The following is a 20,316-nucleotide window of genomic DNA, read 5'->3' as shown; positions in this document are numbered from 1 at the left end:
GTCCTTTGTTTTTTTTTTTTCCAGAGACAGAGTCTCACTCTGTTGCCTAGACTGGAGTGCTGTGGCATCAGCCTAGCTCACAGCAACTTCAAACTCCTGGGCTCAAGCAATCCTCCTGCCTCAGCCTCCGGAGTAGCTGGGACTACAGGCATGCGCCACCATGCCCGGCTAATTTTTTCTATATGTATTTTTAGTTGTCCAGCTGATTTCTTTCTATTTTTAGTAGAGACGGGATCTCACTTTTGCTCAGGCTGGTCCGGAACTCCTGAGCTCAAATGATCTAGGGTTGTCTAGGCTGTCAAGATATTTTTCTCTTTGGCTACGTGTGGTGGCTTGCGCCTGTAATCCTACACTCTGGCAGGCTGAGGGGGGAGGATCACCTGAGCTCAGGAGTTCAAGACCAGCCTGAGCAAGAGTAAGACCCCATCTCTACTAAAAATAGAAAAATTAGGTGTGGTGGTGCGCACCTGCTCCACCTCTGAAACCTTGAACACCAATATCCCACTCTCTTACCACAACCTCTGTCCCCGCAGGCCTGCCTCCCACCACACCTTCCTGCTGGCTCACCCAGGGCTGCCTCTGCTCCCCATGCCACCCGCCACCTCCTGCAGGTCTCGCCCAACCCGAGGCTCAGCTTCCCTCTCATCAGCACCTTTGGTTCCCTTGTGCCCTTCTCTTGCTACTAATCACATTCCCCTTGTTTCAGCAGAACCCCAACCTGGGTTAGGTTTATTTATTTATTTATTTTTTTGAGACAGAGTCTCATTCTTTTGCCTGGGCTAGAGTGCCATGGTGTCAGCCTAGCTCACAGCAACCTCAAACTCCTGGGCTCAAGCAATCCTTTTGCCTCAGCCTCCTGAGTAGCTGGGACTACAGGCATGCGCCACCATGCCCGGCTAATTTTTTTCTATTTTTAGTTGTTTGGCTAATTTCTTTCTATTTATAGTAGAGACGGGGTCTTGCTCTTGCTCAGGCTGGTCTCGAACTCCTGAGCTCAAGCAATCCTCCCGCCTCGGCCTTCCAGAGTGCTAGGATTACAGGCATGAGCCACCTCGCCCGGCTATTTTTCTTTTTTAAGGGTCAGGTTCTCACTCTCATGCTCAAGCTGGAGTGCAGTAGCCCAAGCCTAGCTCACGGCAGCCTCAAACTTCTGGGCTCAAGCGATCCTCCTGCCTCAGTTTCCCAACTACCTGGGACTATAGGCTCGTACCACCACATCCAGCTGAGTTTTTAAATTTTCTGTAGAGACAGGGTTTCGCTATGTTGCCCAAGCTAGTCTCAAACTCCTGGCCTCAAGCAAACCCCCTGCCTCGGCCTCCCAGAGTGCTAGGTCAGCTTTATAGCATGTCCTCTGCACCTACATCTTGGCAGTGAAGCAGCGCTGGGAAGAGCCTCACCACAGCGCTGACCTGCCCCATTCCTGGGCATGACATCCTTTCCCCGCTGTCCCTTCCCTTTGGCCACTCGCCCGTTCATGTGCTCAACAAATATATGTTGAGCACCTGCCACAGCCCGTGACTATTGAAGGCTCTGGAACTGAGCTGTCAACAGACAGGCCACCCCCCCGCCCCCATCTCAGGGAACTTACCTGCCTGGGGCAGTAAGTAAATAGTGACCAAGGCAATTTGGCCAGTGTAGCTTCACTGTTCTGCTGGGGTTCCTGCTTTAGGCTGTGCAGTCTCCACTCTGTAGATGGCCTTCCCTTCTACTTCAAGAAAAGTGGTTCCCTCGAATGGCATATCCCTTCTAATTTGACCAATCTATGCATTTATCACCCTATGGACCCCCCCACCCAGCCTGAATTGTTTTTACTTACCATACTTCTGACACCAAATGTATGGGTTTTTCTCATGCAAACCAATTTTCCAACTCTCTGCACCAACTGGGTGTCCTACAATTCAATGCAAGTCAGACTGGAGTAGCACAGGCCCCACGGTTACTGCCCTGGTTGCAAATCCCAGGTTTCCGCCTGTACTTCTGACCAGCCAGCGTTCCCATCACCCCTCCCTCAGGTTTGCTAGTTTGCTAGAACAGCTCATAGAACTCAGGAAAACAGTCACTTACTATTATCAGTTTATTACAGAGGATACAACTCAGGGACAGGCAAGTGGAAGGGGTGCACAGGGCATGGTATGGGATACGGGGCTTGGAGCTTCCTTGTCCTCTCAGACACACCACCTTCCTGGCACCCTGATGTGTTCACCAACCAGGAAGGGCCCAACGGGACCTTTGCATGTCCCACGCTTGCTATTGTCTCTGTTTCCGAGGGGCAGGCAGCCCTGGAGCTCTGGGGCCTCGACGAGTCATCCATGAAGTGAGTTGCTTTCTTCCCAAATCAATGGCTTTTCTCTTTTGTTATAACCTGAACATTTTAAATGTTCTTAGAAGGTCGAACATTCACTAGTATTATAGTCCAGTTACTCAGTTCTAAAACTGGAGTTAACCAATGACAATGTGCGAGGCGCCCTGGGATCAGGCATTGTGAGTTCTGACGGAACAAATTTGCTTGTGGTCACAATGTCGGTCAGCAATGTCACCACCAAGGTAGAGGTTGTGATAAGCATTCAGGCATAGGAGTTGCCTTGTGGCCAATTTGTATTCTGTGTGGTATAAATAGCCTGTGCTTATTCTCAGTAAATATCTGACAATGTTCTTATTCAAAGGATTCTATACATTAAACAACCCAAAACATCTCCCCACAAATAGACTGGAAATACATGCACATTTGTATTTGGTATTATTTATACAATGTGTAGGTGTGTGACCGAAGGAAGAAACACACATGAGGTGGCATTCTCTGTTTTTGCCTGGGTGTGAGTGTTCACTGTGGTGTGGTTTGGGGCCTGGGTCCTAGTGAGGGTCTTCATGGTCAAGTCTAAGGAATCTTCTGGTCTGTCTTATTGCCAAGCTGCCTGGCTTTATTTCTCTCTCTCCAGAACTGCTTGTCAGTGTGGACTGTGTCTTATCCAGCCCTTCATTTCTCACGTGCACAGGGCCTGACCGTTGGTCACTAAATGTTTGCCTGGAAATTGGAAGAGAAAGTTGGGGGAAAAAAAAAAAACAGAGAAGGAAAGGAAGGGAGTTCTCAGGGTTGGGTTCTTTTATCTCGAGGAAATAAGATAACTAACATTACCCTTTATCACCATCACCTAAAGACAAACAAACAAAAAGCTTTACTTAATCTAAAGTATAGTTTAGGCCGGGCGCGGTGGCTCACGCCTGTAATCCTAGCACTCTGGGAGGCCGAGGCGGGTGGATCGCTCGAGGTCAGGAGTTCGAGACCAGCCTGAGTGAGACCCCGTCTCTACTAAAAATAGAAAGAAATTATCTGGCCAACTAAAAATATATATAGCAAAAAAAATTAGCCGGGCATGGTGGCACATGCCTGTAGTCCCAGCTACTCGGGAGGCTGAGGCAGTAGGATCGCTTAAGCCCAGGAGTGTGAGGTTGCTGTGAGCTAGGCTGACGCCACGGCACTCACTCTAGCCTGGGCAACAAAGTGACACTCTGTCTCAAAAAAAAAAAAAATAAATAAAGTATAGTTTAACTTTCCCCATAATGTAGATAACTCATTTTGGTTCACTTGTGGCAGTTAAATGCCCATATAAATAATACTAATGAAAACAATACTAAATTTATGTCAATAACATTTATGAAACATTATTTTCTTTTTTTGTTTTGTTTTGGGTTTTTTCTTTGAGACAGGATCTTGCTCTGTTCAGTGTTTTCATAATAACATGCATATAACCTTAATCACTTAAAAAATTTAGTTATTTATTTATCTATTCATTCAACAGACATTGAATGCTAATGTGTAATAATTAGAGAATACGTTTCCATGATCACACATTTTATCTTATTTTTTTATTTTTTATTTGTTTGAGACAGAGTCTTGCTCTGTTGCCTGAGCTAGGTGTAGTGGAGTTAGCCTGGCTCACAGCAACCTCAAACTCCTGGGCTCAAGCGATCCTCCTGCCTCAGCCTCCTGAGTAGCTGGGACTACAAGCTGGGACCACCATGCTGGGCTAATTTTTTCTGTTTTTAGTAGACACAGGGGTCTCACTCTTGCTCAGGCTGGTCTTGAACTCCTGAGCTCAAACGATCCTCCTGCCTCGGCCTCCCAGAGTGCTAGGATTACAGGCGTCAGCCACTGCACCCTGCCTGATCACACATTTTATAATTTATTTTATCACTGGCCATTTGTGGATTTCAACACAGTAAAAATTAAATATTTTTAACAGTAAAATATTAACTGTATATTCCTTTCTCTTTTCTGCTCATGCCACATAAAATGGACAAAAGGCTTAAAATAAGGTTGTGTAAAAATAAAGAGCAAGAGTGGAAACTGTACATGCATCCCTGAAAATGTTAACGTTAACGTTACCCAACATACCCCTGGGACCTGTATGCTGATTTAGCACATGGAGAAGGACCTGCATAGTAATGTCTTATTTTTATATAACAATGTCATCTACAAAGCATTTTCATATTTGTAATTTCACTTGAAATGTGCCTTGAGGAAGCTTACAGCCTAAAGCAGATATATTGACAAATGCCTGAATTGTGCCTGGCATGTATAGAAACTTGATAAATATTTGTTATTGGCTGAATGAGTGCACAAATGGATATGGTTGCAGTACATGTGAACAAGAATAAGGAAGCATTAAAATAATATGAAAACACAAAAATTTTACAGTCCTTCCTAAAGATATTTCAATTCAATTCAAACATGGTGTTTACACATATTAGCAGCTGTAAACATATGTATTTAACGGATTTAATTTCTTGAATCCTTGCTGTATGCCAGGAGTCACTGCATGGAGGGAGGAGTGATTCTCTTTTTACCATGATGGGAAACATAACTTGTTTAGGATGATGAGGAGGAGGAGGATGATGATGAGGATGATTACATAAGTGGTTGTGGTAGGCAAAATTCTAAGATGACATCAATGGCCCTCACCCTTGTATAACTTCTCCTGTGAATGTTACAGGATTTTATGTTAGGTTACATGGCAGAGAGGATTTTGCAGGTGTAATTTAGGTTACTAATCAGTTGACCTCGAGGTAGGGCCTAACCTAGTCACGTGAGCCCTTTAAAAGCAGAGTTTTTCCTGCGGCGTGCAGAAGAGGGAATCAGAGATACATGCTCTGGCTGGCCTAAAAGCAAACACGCATCCACACTGTGCACTGTGGGGGGGGGCTGCATGGGAAGGACATGAGCATGGCTCTGGGAGATGAGAGTGGCCCCCAGCTTACAGCCAATAGGAAAATAGGGACCTGAAAGATTGAATTCTGCTGGCAACAGGAATGAGCTTGGAAGCTGCTGCTTTTTCCCCTGAGCATCCAGATGAGAACTCCCCTGGCTGACACGTTGGCTTGGCTTCTGCCTTGTGGTACCCGAAGCAGAGGGTCCAGCCATGCTGCCCTAGACTTCCGGCCTACAGAACTGTAAAATGTAACTGAGTGTTATTTTAAGCCACTAAGTTTGTGGTCATTTGTTACACAGCAATAGAAAACTAATCCAGTTGTAAATGGTATTTTTAAGGTATGGAAAATTTCTCTGCAGGTTTTGGGCAAACCTAAGTGATGATTGAGGGTAACAGGGAGATGGGTGGGCATGGCATGCCAGGCTGGGAAGGACCTGGCTAGTGCTCAGGCATTTCAGTGCTCCAGGGAAACTCCGACACAGCAGACAAACAGATAAAGGTCTGAGAGGCAAGACGGAGACCACGAGAGCAGCAAGAATCTGGAGGACAGAAACATAACCTTTGGGGATCACTTAGAGTAGCACCTTCCTCTTTCATTCATTCATTCAACAAATATTTGTATTTGTTCTATTCTCAGCATTGCGCACGTAGCAGTCAGATCACCTCACGGGGCTCACATTCTGGTGGAGCATAGAGGAACCGGTATGGAAACAGAGGTGTCAAAGAGTATGGTGGTTTCAAACAGCAAGTGCCATGAAGACGATACTGCCCTTGATGGATATGACAGAGGCTGCTGGGCTAGGGGAGGGGCTGTTTTGGTTGGAGAAGACATCTCTGGGTGGTGACATTTTAGCTGGGATTGGGACGGTGCAAGGTAGTCAGCCATGGAAAAGCTGGGGCCAGAGCACTCTGCGCAGAGAAAACAGCAAGTGCAAAGGGCCCAAGGCAAGGAAACCAAGAAAACAGTGTAACTTCATTTTCTTCACTCCATGAAGAGAATGCTCTGAGACAGTCAGGGAGACAGGCTCAGGTAAAAATGGCAGTCAGGATTTGAATCCTGCCAGTCTGACCCCAGAGTCTGTGATCATAAGCATCTTATCATGCTCTTTCTTAATGACATTTATGGTTTGTTTTTCTTAACCACATCCAGTGCAGAAAACTGAAAATTATTTCCTGGAGGGTTTTGAATTTGAGAAGAGTTTAGGAGTTTATCCCTATTTACATGGCAAAATTTAACTATGCAGCAATGCCTAAGAGAGGCCAGGCACTGTTTGGTACTGGATAGGGGTGAATGGAGAGTATAGGGAATATAAAAAGAAATGACATACAGTCCATGAAGAACTCTCAACCCAGTTCAGATGCAATGTGGTGTTGGTATCTGAGTCTCCAAAATTTTCTGGGTAGAAGAGTGAAATAATACTTGGGCTTTAGAAAGTAAAGCAGTAAATGGATTTGTGCATTAAATCAAAGAAAATTCTCTGATATTGTCCTGATTTAAAAAAAAATCAAAGAAAGGAGGTAGGAAAATCAGTTGGGAATGTGATAATTCAAAAATAATGAACATCTGAACTTGGGCAGGAAGAATGAAAACAGATTGAGTTTTAAAAGAATATTTTATAATTAGAAATGTCAAGGTTTAAATACTGAATGTGGGGTCCAGAATAGGAATGGGTTGAAGCTGACTCTACAGTTCTAGCTACGTGACTGTGAAGACAGTAATGCTATTAACCATGAAAAAGAGCACAGAATATTGACAGTTCAGATAAAAAATTTAGTTGTAGACATGTCTGGCAGATGGTAAGCAAGCATGGTGATGATATTCAAATAGGCTGAAACCAGGCTCTACAGGCCAGAGAAGTCTCTATTATTCAAGAAATAAAATTACTTTCAAATCTCCTTTTGATTTGAGGTACCATGTACTAAGTTATTAGAAGCAATGTGATTGTCCCTAAAGTGAGGTCTAAATTAATCAGGTAATGTAGGGTAGAAGTAGAAAGACTACCACAGCTATTTTGGGACACTGCAAATTTAATGGCTCTATTCACCAATTTATGGTTTGAAAGAATGCCAGCACTCTCAGTAAGAGAACTACATACTATGTTCCAATTTCTAAAGGACGCGTGTGACTGCCCAGTTGGACAACACTTTCGCATGAGTTTTCATCTAGCTAAGTCAAGAATTCTCAAGTCCTCAGATCTAGACAACAGGAAAGGCAGTTGTCTATGTAACTGAACATCAACAGAAAGTTTCCAAAAACATTCTGAAAACCATAGGTATGTGAGGGGCTGTGGCTGTCATTACCATCACACGCCTGTCTCAAAAGACATCAGTTCCATTTTACTTCTTCCCTGATTTTCACCCCTCCTCTCACTATTTTCTTTTTCTTAGTTTGCATTTTCTTTTATTTCCCTCATTAGCGGATGTCAAATACTTACGAAAATGACCTATTTTCAACACACCAATTTTTAAAAAAATTTTTTAAAATTTCAACATATTACAGGGGTACAAATGTTTAGGTTAGGTATATTGCCCTTGCCCCACCCAAATCAGAGCTTCAAGCGTGTCCATCCCCTAGACCATGCGCACCGCACCCATTAGGTGTGTATATACCTATCCCCTCCTTCCCGCTTCCACCTGCCCGACACCCGATGACTGTTATTACTATATGTCAACACACCAATTTTTAAAAGCATTTACTGCTAACGTAATGTTGCAGAAACACTGAAGGAGAGAAACAATACATTTCCAATCCGAATTCGCACCCTGGCTGCCTTCGCTCGCTGGGTTCACTCGCTGAACCGCCTGGCCCCCGCCCGGGACCGCAACATTTCTGCCTGGGTGGGGACTCGAGGGCCGCCTCCTAAAGCTCCGAAGGCTGAGAGGAGGGAGAGCGGTGTCCGGCCTTGCCCGCATCAGCGTCGCCGCCAGCCTGCGCCCCCTCGCCAGAACCTCATTAACTCTCGCGCGGCCGCCTCCATTCCCGGATTCCGTAACCTCCCCTCTTCCGGGAACGTGCGCGCTTTCCGGCGCCCGGAAGTGCGTCATCAGCCGGCGTCAGCTGCTGTGCGCCGCGAGGCCCTGGGATTCGGATGCTCTAGCGCGCGGTTGGGTGACTAGCAGGGTTTATAGCAGGGATTGCCGCTTCTTGGCGCCGCCATGCAGGTCTCCAGCCTCAATGAGGTGAAGATTTACAGTCTCAGCTGCGGCAAGTCGCTTCCTGAGGTGAGTCACTTCCAGGCCCCTTCACTCTCCAACTCTTCGGCGTCCTCCTTCTCTTGGGACAGCCGCCCCTTTTCCCGGTCTATTTTAACTGGGCCCTGACCAGCCCTCGATTCGGGGCGCCCCGAGGCGACTGACGGTGCACTTGGGGAACTGGTCGACACTGTTAGACGAGGACACTATTGTCACCGCTTCAGAAGCTGGACATAGGGGTGATCAGGGTTGGTGTGCTTTGCTAGAACTTATGTAAAGTTCTCTAGAACAGAGGACGCTTCCCTTTGGGCTTCTATGGCTGTTCGCAGTCGCTGCCACACCCAGGAGTGGACAAATTGACAGACATCTCTCCCCCCGGTATTGCGGCCCTCCCCATTTTCATGCCCGCTCATCAGCTATTTGAGTTCCTGTCAAATGCCAGGTCATAGGGTTACAGCAGCGAACAAGAGAGATGCAGAGTTTGCATCTGCAGAATTTATGGACAGTGTGTTTGAACCATGCCGAACTTAACTTGATTCCATAGTCTTAGAACATCAGAATTGGAAGGGGCTTGTACAAAAGCTTTGTATTTCTTTAAATGATGATCTAGCCTTTGTCCAAGCACTTCCAGTAAGAGCAAACCGTGGATGCTCATTTCCAATTTGAGACTCTGCACTTGTTAGGAAGTGGTTTTAAAACATGCCACTTAATAGCATGCCACTGTTAGTCTGAGTCCTGCCCTTGGAAAACAGAATAAATACAGTTCTCCTTCCATGTGTCTGCCTCTGAAAAATTTGGAGTCAGTGATTGTATTTTTCCTTTGTTCTCAAAATTCAGGTTTAAATAACTCCTTGTTTTCAAGTTCTTCACACCGCATGATCTTTTTCATTTTGTTCATTCATTCTGCACACTTACTGAGAAGTTACTGTGTGCAAGCAGCTCTATTTTAAGTGCTGGAATACATAGTGAACATCTCAGATAAAGTTTCCTGTTGGGCAATATGATAATAAACAAGTGAAGAAGTGAGAAGGCAATTTCAGATATTAAAAAATGCTTTGAGTTATGAATGACTAGAAGAGAGCTGTTGTGTATGAAGTGTTCAGAGAAAGTGTTTTGGATAAAGCTTTCAGGGAAGGCCTCTCTATAAGAGGTGACATTTGAGCAGAAATTTGAATAATGGAAAGGAGCCATACCTGAGAGTAGGTAAAATCATACCATGTGAGACCAAATAGAGAGGACAACTGGGCTGAGGACCTGAGGTAGTCAAATGTTTATCACCCAAGAAGAGGAGGAGAACCCAGCAAAGAAGAAAGAGAAGGCGGCACTGACGAGAGAAGAGAATCAGAAGTGTGTGGTTTTGTGGAAGCAAGTGTTTTAAGGAGGGAGTGATCAGCGGTGTGAGCTGCTGCAGAGAGCTCCAGTAAGATGAGTGCAGAGATTAGCACCGTAACAGTGCTCATGTTTTTCATACGTTCCTTCCAGCATCACCTGCAGTTAGTCTTAGAGGTTTTTGGTTTTTTGTGTTTTTTTTAATCATGAAAGGTTATAGACTCGTGCTTTAATCATATCGTCTTGAGTGAGGTATGGTATGGTGAGCCCAGATGCAGATCAAGAGAGAGAAACTGGAAAGAGTTTTACAGTTGTGCCACTCATCTGTAATCCCACCTATGCAGGAGGCTGAGGTGGGAGGATCACTTGAGCTCAGGAGTTGGAGACCAGCCTGGGCAACATAGCAAGACACATCTCTTAAAAAAATAATAATGAAGGGTTTAAAAAGTAACTGTTTTCTTCTGGTTATGTATACCTGGTGGGCGGGGGAAGATGAGCACAGAGACAGACCATGGACTTTGGGGTAAAGGAGCAAGCTGCTGGCGTTGGTGAGTAGTTCCACTGGAGTGGTAGGGAGAGTAGCTTGAGACGAATGGATTTGGAAACCTTTGCTTGTCCTTATTAATGTTTTCTGGTCATTCCTTTGAGGTGTGATACTTAAACTACACATGGAACTCCAGTTGTTGTCTATTCTGTGTAAATAGTGCTTCTCTCCTTCTGGGCCATATGTTCCATTACTGTAGAGAAAGTCTTTACATTTACTTGCCAAGCAGTTCTGTATGTCACAGCACGTACCACAGTTGTCTGGGGAAAAAGCACTTGTGCACGTGTTTCAGTTGTGAGCTGAAGAAGCTGCGTTTTTACATGAAACAGTTTTTACTGAAAAAATGACTTACAGACCAACCATTGTTTTTCAGACTTCAGTATTTGGCAGGCATTTCTTGAAGATGAACGAAGTTCACTTCAGAGGAAAACAACTGACAGTATTTGATGACATTGATAAAATTTGTGCTTTCATGTGAAAAACAAAATTTTGGAAAACTTGTATCCACCACCATAAGCTTGATAGTTTCTAAACCTTAAAGACTTTTCTGGTGAGATTGGTGGTGATATTAATGAATGTGAATTTTTGATATCATTTGATGAAATGCATCAACATTGGATAGATCTTATAACCCAGTAAACCAGATACTTTCCAAATTGACCAGTGTCTGATGTAAAATCATGCGTGGGTAAAAGACTCATTCAGAAAGCAAGATATACCAATGAATTTTAACATACCAGAGTACCAAAAATACATCAATAGGCTTCACATTCCACATTGCAGCTAACTTTGAAGAAACTGCCACTTGTTGAGTTTTAGTGTTATACCAAAGAAAAATAGCCAAAATTATCTGAAAGGACTATTAAAGTCCCCTTCTTTTTCCAGCTGCACGTCTGTGTGAGGCCTATTATCCTTCTTACATTTCAACTAAAATCACAAGTTGGTTACAGAAGCAGGTATGAGAATCTGTAAGTGTTTCCTATTAAGGAGATTTTTTAAGACTATAACTGTTTTTCATAAAGGTATATTATTTATTTAGGTGAACATGTAGTGAGGTGGTTGTTTTTAACTAAATACATAAATATTTAAATAGTTTCTCAGTTTTAACTTCTCATATATTAAATATTAATAGATACAACCCACATAAACAAAAGCCCTTTTGGGATCCTCCATAAAGAGTGTTCAGGGATTCTGAGACCAAAAAGTTTGAGAACTGCTGCTTTCTCTTTGTCTCTCTCTGTGTCTCTGTCTTGCATCTTCCTTTAAAGTAATCCTCTGTCAGTGATGAGCCAGAAAAAAATAAATAAGTAAAAAATAATAAAGCAATCCTAACTTATCAACAGATTGCCTATTTTGCTTTACCTTAGTTTAAATGTGAGATCACATGGGATCTATTTTTTCTTTTCAGCAGCAGTGAGGCACCTGTCCAGTGAGAGAATTAAGTCATCAGCATTTCTAGAGCTTTTTTTTAAAACTAGGTTTCTGATGAAATTTTTTGACATTGATAATGTACAGTTCTTTATTAGTTATGAGTTTATAGAATATGGAGAGGATGGCTGAATTTAGTGACAGCTTTCACATCTTCGGTGAGCTTGAAAAAGACACTTAAAAAAAAAAATCAACCTGTACAGAAACTCCTGAATGAACCTTCCTTTCTTCCCACCATCACTGTTGTGAGAACTTTTGGCCCTTTCAGGTTTCAGGGTCCCACTTAGGAGGAAATCTTAGGCCCCTCTTTGCCACATGCTCAAGATGTAGGAGACTAGTTATTGTGTGAATGGCCTCCTTCCTTGCTCATAACTTCCTGAGAAGAGGAAACTGAATCCTGGTTATTAGGGGGAAGCCCTGGCAATATACCTTTGTTGTGTTTGTATTAGGTTGATATAAAAGAACATATCGAGTACCCAGAAATATACGTCAACATCAGCTTTAATCGAAAGATTACTGCCTAAAACAAAATCAGAGCAATATAATCAAAAAGGCCTATAAATCTATAAATCAATGCACTAAATACAGAGCCAAGAGGAAAGCTGTGGCTCAAACTCAGGCTCCTCAAAAGTGTTATCCCTCTTCATACGTGGGCACTGCCTCAGGCGTCTTACTTAGGGTCTTGCTTGGTGTGTCTGCCTGACCAGAGTCCTAAAGGTTATGATGTCACGTGTCTGATAAGGGCTGTACATTGGGTTTGTGCTTTTAGAAATGACATCACAATTTTCCTCTTTTATTTCTTTAGGGGTAGGGTTTCTTAATCTCACCATTATTGACATTATGGGCTGGACAATTCTTTGTTATGGGTGTTGTCTTATGCATTGTAGGATGTTTGGTGGCAGCATGCCTGACTTCTATCGACCGGATGCCAGGAGCATACTCCCCAGTTGTGACAACCAAATATGTTTTCAGGAATTGCCAAATGCCCTTTAGGCCATAAAATTGCCCCTGGTTGAGAACCACTGCTTTAGGATAATCATAATTGACAAGTGCTTTATCACTGGCACCTATTCATGCAGTGGAATTATCCTGCTTGCTAAATTGAGGTACATTAATTACAGAGCAAAATCTGGTGTCAGTGAATATGATGGTAAAAAGTATCATTTCTTTATTATCGTATTTCAGCTATTTGGTCAGTTATTTATCTGGTTTTATTCTTTGTAAAAAATTTATTCCTATAAGAAACATTTCTCTGTTTAATGTTTTTTCTTTTTAAAATTTCACTTAAATATTACAGATGAAATTCTTCCATATATTAGTTATAATCCATAATATTTGAGGCTTACTGTTTTCCATTAGATTATTTAGATGAATTAGTTTTCTTTTGTGTAAAACATACTAGTTCAAAAAATTTGCTGTCTGATATGTATATGTATTTAAGTATATACAAAAAAAAAGTCCAGAAGAAATGTTAACAGGAAGGTTAAGATTACAAAATATTTCTACTTTCTATGTTACATATTGCTGTAAGACTTGAATTTTTTAATATGAGCATGTACTATTTTTGCAAGCTGAAAGGCAATTTAGGTAATATTGTTTTAAAATAAAGTCTCTTCATTTTCTTTAAGTGGCTTTCTGACAGGAAGAAGAGAGCATTACAGAAGAAAGATGTAGGTGAGTATTGTTTTTCCCACTACAACTACATTGGTGAGCCGTAATGCTTTCACTCATTTATTGTCATATATAAATACATTTACAAAAATGCAGTGGAATTAATTTAGTGGAAAATAAACATTTTTGCCCTTTCCTTTTTTTTTTTAAGAGATGGAGACTTGCTCTGTCACCCAGGTTGGAGTGCAGTGGCCCAATCATAGCTCACTGCAGCCTCAGACTCCTGGGCTCAAGCGATTCTCTCACCTCAGCCTCCCAAGTAGCTGAGCCTACAGTCAGTTGCCACCACACTTGGTCCATTTTTTTTTTTTTTTAAGTTTTTGTAGGGATGGGATCTCACTGTGTTGTCCAGGCTGGTCTCCAACTCCTGGCCTCAAGTGATCCTCCTGCCTCAACCTTCCCAAGTGCTAGGATAATAGGTGTGAGCCACTGTACCCAGTCCTTTGTCCTTCTTAAGAAACCTATGGTTGTGGTTGATATGTTCCTGTTGGATATGGGATTTGATTTTACCCTATTTACAAGCTAATAAGTTAACCTGTTACTGTCTCATGGATAATAGCAGAAAACACAAGACTCCTGGTCAGTGACAAGGACATCAGTACTCACAGCATAGCAAATACCATGAGCATCAGCATATTGGTGCCAGTTACCCTCTTGAGTCCCAGGACACCACTTAGCACAGTCCAGATAGATGCTTGGCACACAGTGGATTTGTGTTGTAGCTGAGGAATATAGCTTGGGAAGTCCACTGCTTTTATAGCCAACAGTAAGCAAGCCCACTCTTTGTCCGTAGGGGACATGTTACCTTGTCTCTCAAGGTTCCCAGCTGCATAAATAACCATGAGAAATGGGTTAGGTAAGTGTGGTCAGGGCCTTGCGGTGTTGCTGTATTCAGTGAGTTTGTAGAAACAAAAGAGGCCCAAGGAGGATAGCCTATCCTAATAGTTCCATAATTTCTTTGTTCTCTGGTGTATCAAAATCTTATTCTGCTGGGCAAAAACTTCTTGAGTAATATCCCCAAAGCGCAGGCAGCCAAAACAAAATTGGACAAATGGGATCACATCAAGCTAAAAAGCGTCCACACCGCAAAGGAAATAATCAACAAAGGGAAGAGAGATGCGTAGAATGGGAGAAAATATTTCCAAACTACCCATCTAACAAGGGATTAATAACTAGAATATATAAAGAGCTCCAACAACTCAATAGGAAAAAAATAAATAATCTGATTAAAAAATGGGCAGAGGATCTGAAGACATTTCTCAAAAGAAGATATACAGATGGCCAACAGGTATACAAAGAAATGCTCAACACCATTAGTTACCAGAGAAATGCAAGTCAAAACTACAGTGAGATATCATCTCACCCCAGTTAAAATGGCTTTTATCAATAAGATGAGCAATAACAAATGCTTTTGAGGATATGGAGAAAGGGGGACCTTCATATGCTGTTGGTGGGAATGTAAATTAGTGCAACCACTATGGAGAACAGTATGGAGGTTCCTCAAAAAACTGAAAATAGAACTACTATATGACCCAGCAATCCCACTGTTAGGTATATATGCAAAAGAAGGGAATTAAATATATCGAAAAAATATCTGCACTCCCATGTTTATTGCAGTACTATTTGCAATAGCCAAGGTTTGGAATCAACTTAAGTGTCCATCCACAGACGAATGGGTAAGGAAATTGTGATACAAATGTTAATACACAGTGAAATATTATATAGCCACAAAAAGAATGAATTCCTGCCATTTACAACAACATGGATGGAACTGGAGAACATTATGTTAAGCAAAATAAGCCAAGCACAGAAAGACAAATCTCACATGTTCTCACTCATATGTGGAAGCTGACTATTAAAAACAATTGATCTCATTGAGACAGACAGTAGAATGATGGTTACCAGAGGATGGGAAGGGTAGTGGGGAGAGGGAATAAAGTGGGGATGGTTAATGGATGCAAAAATAAGTTAGAATGAATAATATTTGATAGCACAGCAAAGTAGTTGTGCTATCAGCAATTATCAGCTGTAATTACGGATTATTGTAATTATCAGCTATAATTGCTGATTATTGCTATAATTAGCAATAAGTTAGGGTATGCTTTAAAACAGCTAAAAGAGTGAAATTGGAATGTTCCTAACACAAAGAAATGTTAAATGCCTGAAGTGATAGATACCCCATTTACCCTGATTTGACTAATTCATATTATATGCCTATATCAAAACATCACATGTGCCCTGTAAAGATTTACAACTATTGTGTACCCATAATAATTAAAAATAAAAAATGAAAAAATTTAAAAATCTTATTCTGTTAGGTAAATCGATTTGTCAGTTTTTGAGATATAGTGAGCATTTTCTTTCTGAAGAAAGCAATTTTACACATAGGATGTATGAACATGAACTATAAAGATCAGAAGAGTTTGATTCTTTTAACTTACGGCAACAGGGAAGATAGGAGTGCAAGATCAATTTATTACTTAAATCATTTTGGTGACCAAATTTCATTTTATTTCCCTATTACAGTTTGTCATGTATGTGACTACTCACCTATGGTAAAAAAAACAATAACTTGTTATGTATGAAAGAAAGTTTATTTTGCATATATTTTGTTTAACTTATTCTTTAAAAATCAAAGACCTAAGATATTGAAGGGGTTTCTGGATGTGAAATAAATACCCCAAGGCAAGCATCTTGGAAAATACAGTAGTAAAGTTAGAAAATTAAAATTTTAAATTAAAGGAAAACAAAAATTGCGCTTTAGTACTGTTTACTGATCCCGATTTTATCTGATTCTCCCATTCTAGTATTCTTGTGTGTAACAAAACAAATTCAGATTTTTTGGGGGAAAAAATGTTAATTATTTCTCCCAACCCACTTTGGAACTTATGTGTCTTTCTAATTGAGTGCACTACTCCTACTCGGTTGGTTTGAGTCTTATATTTGGCTTCAATAAACAAGGCAGTAATGTTCCATAGTGTCTTTGCAATAGGCACATTTTTATGATAGCAACCAGCAAGAATCCACTTTCCTGTAGGAAGGAACAGGTTTTGTGAGAGTCAGTGTTATTGCTCTGCTCCAGAGAGACTGCACTAAGTCTTCCTCTAGCCTGGGTCCTCTTGACTGCAGATCAGGGGTGCCAACAGAGGCAAAAGTCAGTGTGGCAGCAGTTTCTTATGTAAACTTCAGATATTAGAGTCTTAAATCTGTTATTATTTAGGAGAAAAAATTGTAAGATTTTTGTCTTTGCCATGCTTGGGTAATGATAATGATTTAATGTTTATTCTCATTCATCCATATCTCCTTAAAACTGGATGTTTCATATACTGTCGTTCAATTTTTTATTTTTGAGACAGAGTCTGTTACCGGGGTAGAGTGCAGTGGCATCATCATAGCTCACTGCAACCTTAAACTCCTGGACTCAAGCGATCCTCCTGCCTCAGCCTCCCAAGTAGCTGGGATTATAGGTGCATGCCATGACGCCTGGCTAATTTTTTCTATTTTTTATTTTTTCTATTTTTAGTAGAGACAGGGTCTTGCTCTTCCTCAGGCTGGTGTCAAACTCCTGAGGTCAAGCGGTCTTCCTGCCTCAGCCTCCCAGAGTGCTAGGTTTACAGCACTGTGGAATCACCATGCTTGGTGGGAAATTTTTTAAATTAATGATGATACTTTTTGAAAAGTAAAAATAGAATACTTAGCCTAGAAAAATAATGTATGAGCTAAGAAAAAAACCTTCGCTGTTTAAGGATGGGCTGTACTGGAAGCATCTGGGGTGTATTTTATTGTTTGTAGTTGCTGTGACTGCTCAGCACACTTTGTCTGTGCTAGAGAATAAACGCATGTCAGTTAAACTAGTTATTTTTTCTGTCTTTTTAGATATCCGTAGGAGAATTGAACTTATTCAGGATTTTGAAATGCCTACTGTTTGCACCACTATTAAGGTGTCAAAAGATGGACAGTATATTTTAGCAACTGGTAAGCATCTTTTTGTTATGATTTAAATACATTTCATAGCAGGAACTGCTGTGGTAAGAAAAGTCACTTTTATTTTAACCCTACCGTTTCATTATAAAAAATTTCAAACATACAGAAATATTGAAAAAACTGCACCATAAATACCTATGTATCCACTAACCCAAATTCTTACCATCATTTATTTAACCATTTCCCTATCAGTGGATATGTTATTTGCTTTCAGTCTCTGGCCATTTTTAAACAATGCTGCAATGAACACTCTTCATATGTTTGGTATACTTGTGGATGGATATGTTTCTGTAGGTTCAATTTGTATAAGTTAAAATATAGATTCAAGGTATGTAAACACCACGTATTTTACAGATATTGCCAGATTGTCCTCCAAAAAAATCTGTGTTAATTTTATGCCCGTCAACAACATCGTATGAGCATACTTTTAACACTTTCACCAACATAGATATTAACTGTCTTTTTCATCTTTGCCATTTTGATTGCCAAAAACTATTTCATTGTTTTAATCTATTTTTGTTAGATTATTGTAAAGTTTATTAGTTATTTGTATTTTATTTTTTACAACTTGCTTATCTAACTTTGTTCATTTTCCTCCCTGGGATGTTTGGGAGGGGCTGCTTTTAAATTCCTTTCCTTTGATTTGTTTATAATTAATCCTGCCTATCTCTGAAGAAAAAGCACACTAAACATATTTGCAGGATATTGACTAGGTTTTATATCACATTAATTTTTTTTATAGGAACATATAAACCTCGGGTCCGATGTTATGATACCTATCAATTGTCCTTGAAGTTTGAAAGGTGTTTAGATTCTGAAGGTGAGTAAGAGCTAAACTTAAACTCATGGAAATAGCTTTTATATTTGTCTTCTGGTTTTATAATGGGAATAGTGTATAATTAGTTTTCTATTAATATATAACCAATTACCGTACTACAATCATGGTGGCTTAAAGTATCCATTGTAATAGCTCACAGTTCTGTGGCTGTTGCTACAGATGCTATGCTCAGCGCTAAAGTCAGGGTATTGGCCGGGGTGAGCTCTTATCTGGAGATGCTGATCAAGAATCTGTTAATACTTCCACACTCATTCAGGTTGTTGGCAGAATTCAGTTTGTTGTGGTTGTGGGACTGGCATCCCCGTTTCCTGCTGGCTGCCAGCTGGGGGCCACTTGCAGCTCTGGAGGCTGCATGCATTTCTCATCACATCCGTCTTGTGCTTCGAGTTTCTCTGACTTCCCCTGGAGAAAACTCTTTCAGAGGGCTCATATGATTATAAATCTCTCCCTTTGCCTTATAGTGTGATATAATCATGGGAGTGGTATCTCATCAATTCACAGGTTCCACCCACGCTCTTAAGAAGGGGGATTGTATGAGTCACTGGGGTCATTAGAATTCTGACTGGCACTGAGGGCAGATTAAAATGGTAAAGTTCAAGTACTTTTATCCATTGGTCTGGTGTTTGGGATCAAGGGAAAAGAAGTTAATGGGATATGTGTTCTATGAAATTATATATACCTATTTTCCTAATTTATTTCACCCTTTGTTTTTTGAAAACAGTAGAAACTCTGTGTGTCACTAATAATAGCTGTTTTCACTATTTTTGTTTAGGATGTAAACTATGAATGGGTAAAAAGTTAGTTTTTTTTAAGCAACAATTTTTTAATGTTCTTTAATGTTTGGAAATTATAAAAGTTATTTTGTTTTGAACATCTCAGAAAAATAGTGGCAAAACTTAGAAGTCATTATATTTTGTGGATTCGCTTCAGTTCTATGAGAAATCTAGTTGATGTGTATTGAGAAATTGTAAAGCTTTTGATTTTTCGTTTGGTGTTTTGGGAACATGATAATTTTATTTTTTTAAAATTAATTGGTAAAATGTTAATTAATAAGCATTCAAGTATACTTTACATTGACAATTACAATACTGAAATTGTGAAATATTAAATATTTTTCTCAAAAAAGGTTAGTGATTTTTTTCTACTGGGAAACATGGAGACCCAACTGTGAGCATTAATGCACCCAGTCTAGGTCACTAAAGTTTAGTTAATACTGATATCTAAATAAGTGTTCACATTTCATGTCTACAGTAAAGGTAGATTGTGAACTTCTTGTATCTCTGAATTTTAGCAAAAAATTCTATGAGGTTATTTACAGGAATGTCAAATTTTGAAGTATAAACTCATAAAATTATATATTTAGATCACAGCAATTTTATTCTTGTTTTACACAGGGGCAGAAAAGAAAAACTGGTATTTGTGTATAATTTCTGTGTTGAATTAGAATCTTTACATCGTTTGCATTTTTATTAAGAACATTAATATTCTTATTTTTTCCTACTATTTCTTGTTTTTCAGTTGTCACCTTTGAAATTCTGTCTGATGACTACTCAAAGGTATGTTCCATAGTGTTGGTTTTTACCGGCTACACCCAAGAAATGAGTGAGTGGAATTTATATTTATGATAAGCATTTTTATTATGTTCCCATTGTTAAATTACAAATGGCTGTGTAGTAAAATATAACCCATCATTTTCTATTAAAATATTAATATTTTTAGTTCGGTACATATATGATTTTAAAACAACAGTAATAGAGATAGCCTTTGGCCAGTCTAATCTAATCTCAAAATTAGTTTTCCTATCACATGTAAAACTATTTATATTTTCAAGAATTAGCAACAGTCATCTTTTTTACACCATCTTAAAGTCTAGATTTGTTTTTCTGATTATTACATTTAACCTAGATTTATTTGCCAGATTGCTTTCATTTTCTTTCTTTCTTTCTTTCTTTCTTTTTTTTTTTTCTTTTTGAGACAGAGTCTTACTTTGTCGCCCTGGGTAGAGTGCAGTGATGTCATCATTGCTCACTGCAACCTCAAACTCCTAGACTGAAGTGATCCTCTTATCTCAGCCTCCTAATTAACTGGGACTACAGGTGTGTGTGTCACAACACCAAGCTAAT

At 40.3% G+C, this 20,316-nt stretch overlaps 1 protein-coding gene across 2 annotated transcripts in view; it reads left to right on the top strand.

Moving 5' to 3' along the window:
- The first annotated feature begins 8,269 nt into the window (after positions 1-8,269).
- The window catches only part of NOL10 (nucleolar protein 10), a 95,478-nt gene continuing 83,431 nt past the window's right edge, over positions 8,270-20,316 (top strand). The window contains exons 1-5 of one of the 2 annotated variants that reach the window (XM_045549036.1): positions 8,270-8,429; positions 13,329-13,374; positions 17,248-17,346; positions 18,098-18,175; positions 19,712-19,749. In XM_045549036.1, coding sequence (XP_045404992.1) covers positions 8,364-8,429; positions 13,329-13,374; positions 17,248-17,346; positions 18,098-18,175; positions 19,712-19,749 — 327 coding nt within the window. In that variant the 5' untranslated portion in view covers positions 8,270-8,363. The remainder of the gene's footprint in view (positions 8,430-13,328; positions 13,375-17,247; positions 17,347-18,097; positions 18,176-19,711; positions 19,750-20,316) is intronic. The other variant, XM_045549038.1, reaches the window with a different exon arrangement.

The sequence above is a fragment of the Lemur catta genome, chromosome 4 (assembly GCF_020740605.2).
Source record: "Lemur catta isolate mLemCat1 chromosome 4, mLemCat1.pri, whole genome shotgun sequence".
Taxonomy (NCBI): Eukaryota; Metazoa; Chordata; class Mammalia; order Primates; family Lemuridae; genus Lemur; species Lemur catta.
Note: the sequence above shows the minus strand (reverse complement) of the source record. Positions and strands in the feature narration are given on the sequence as shown.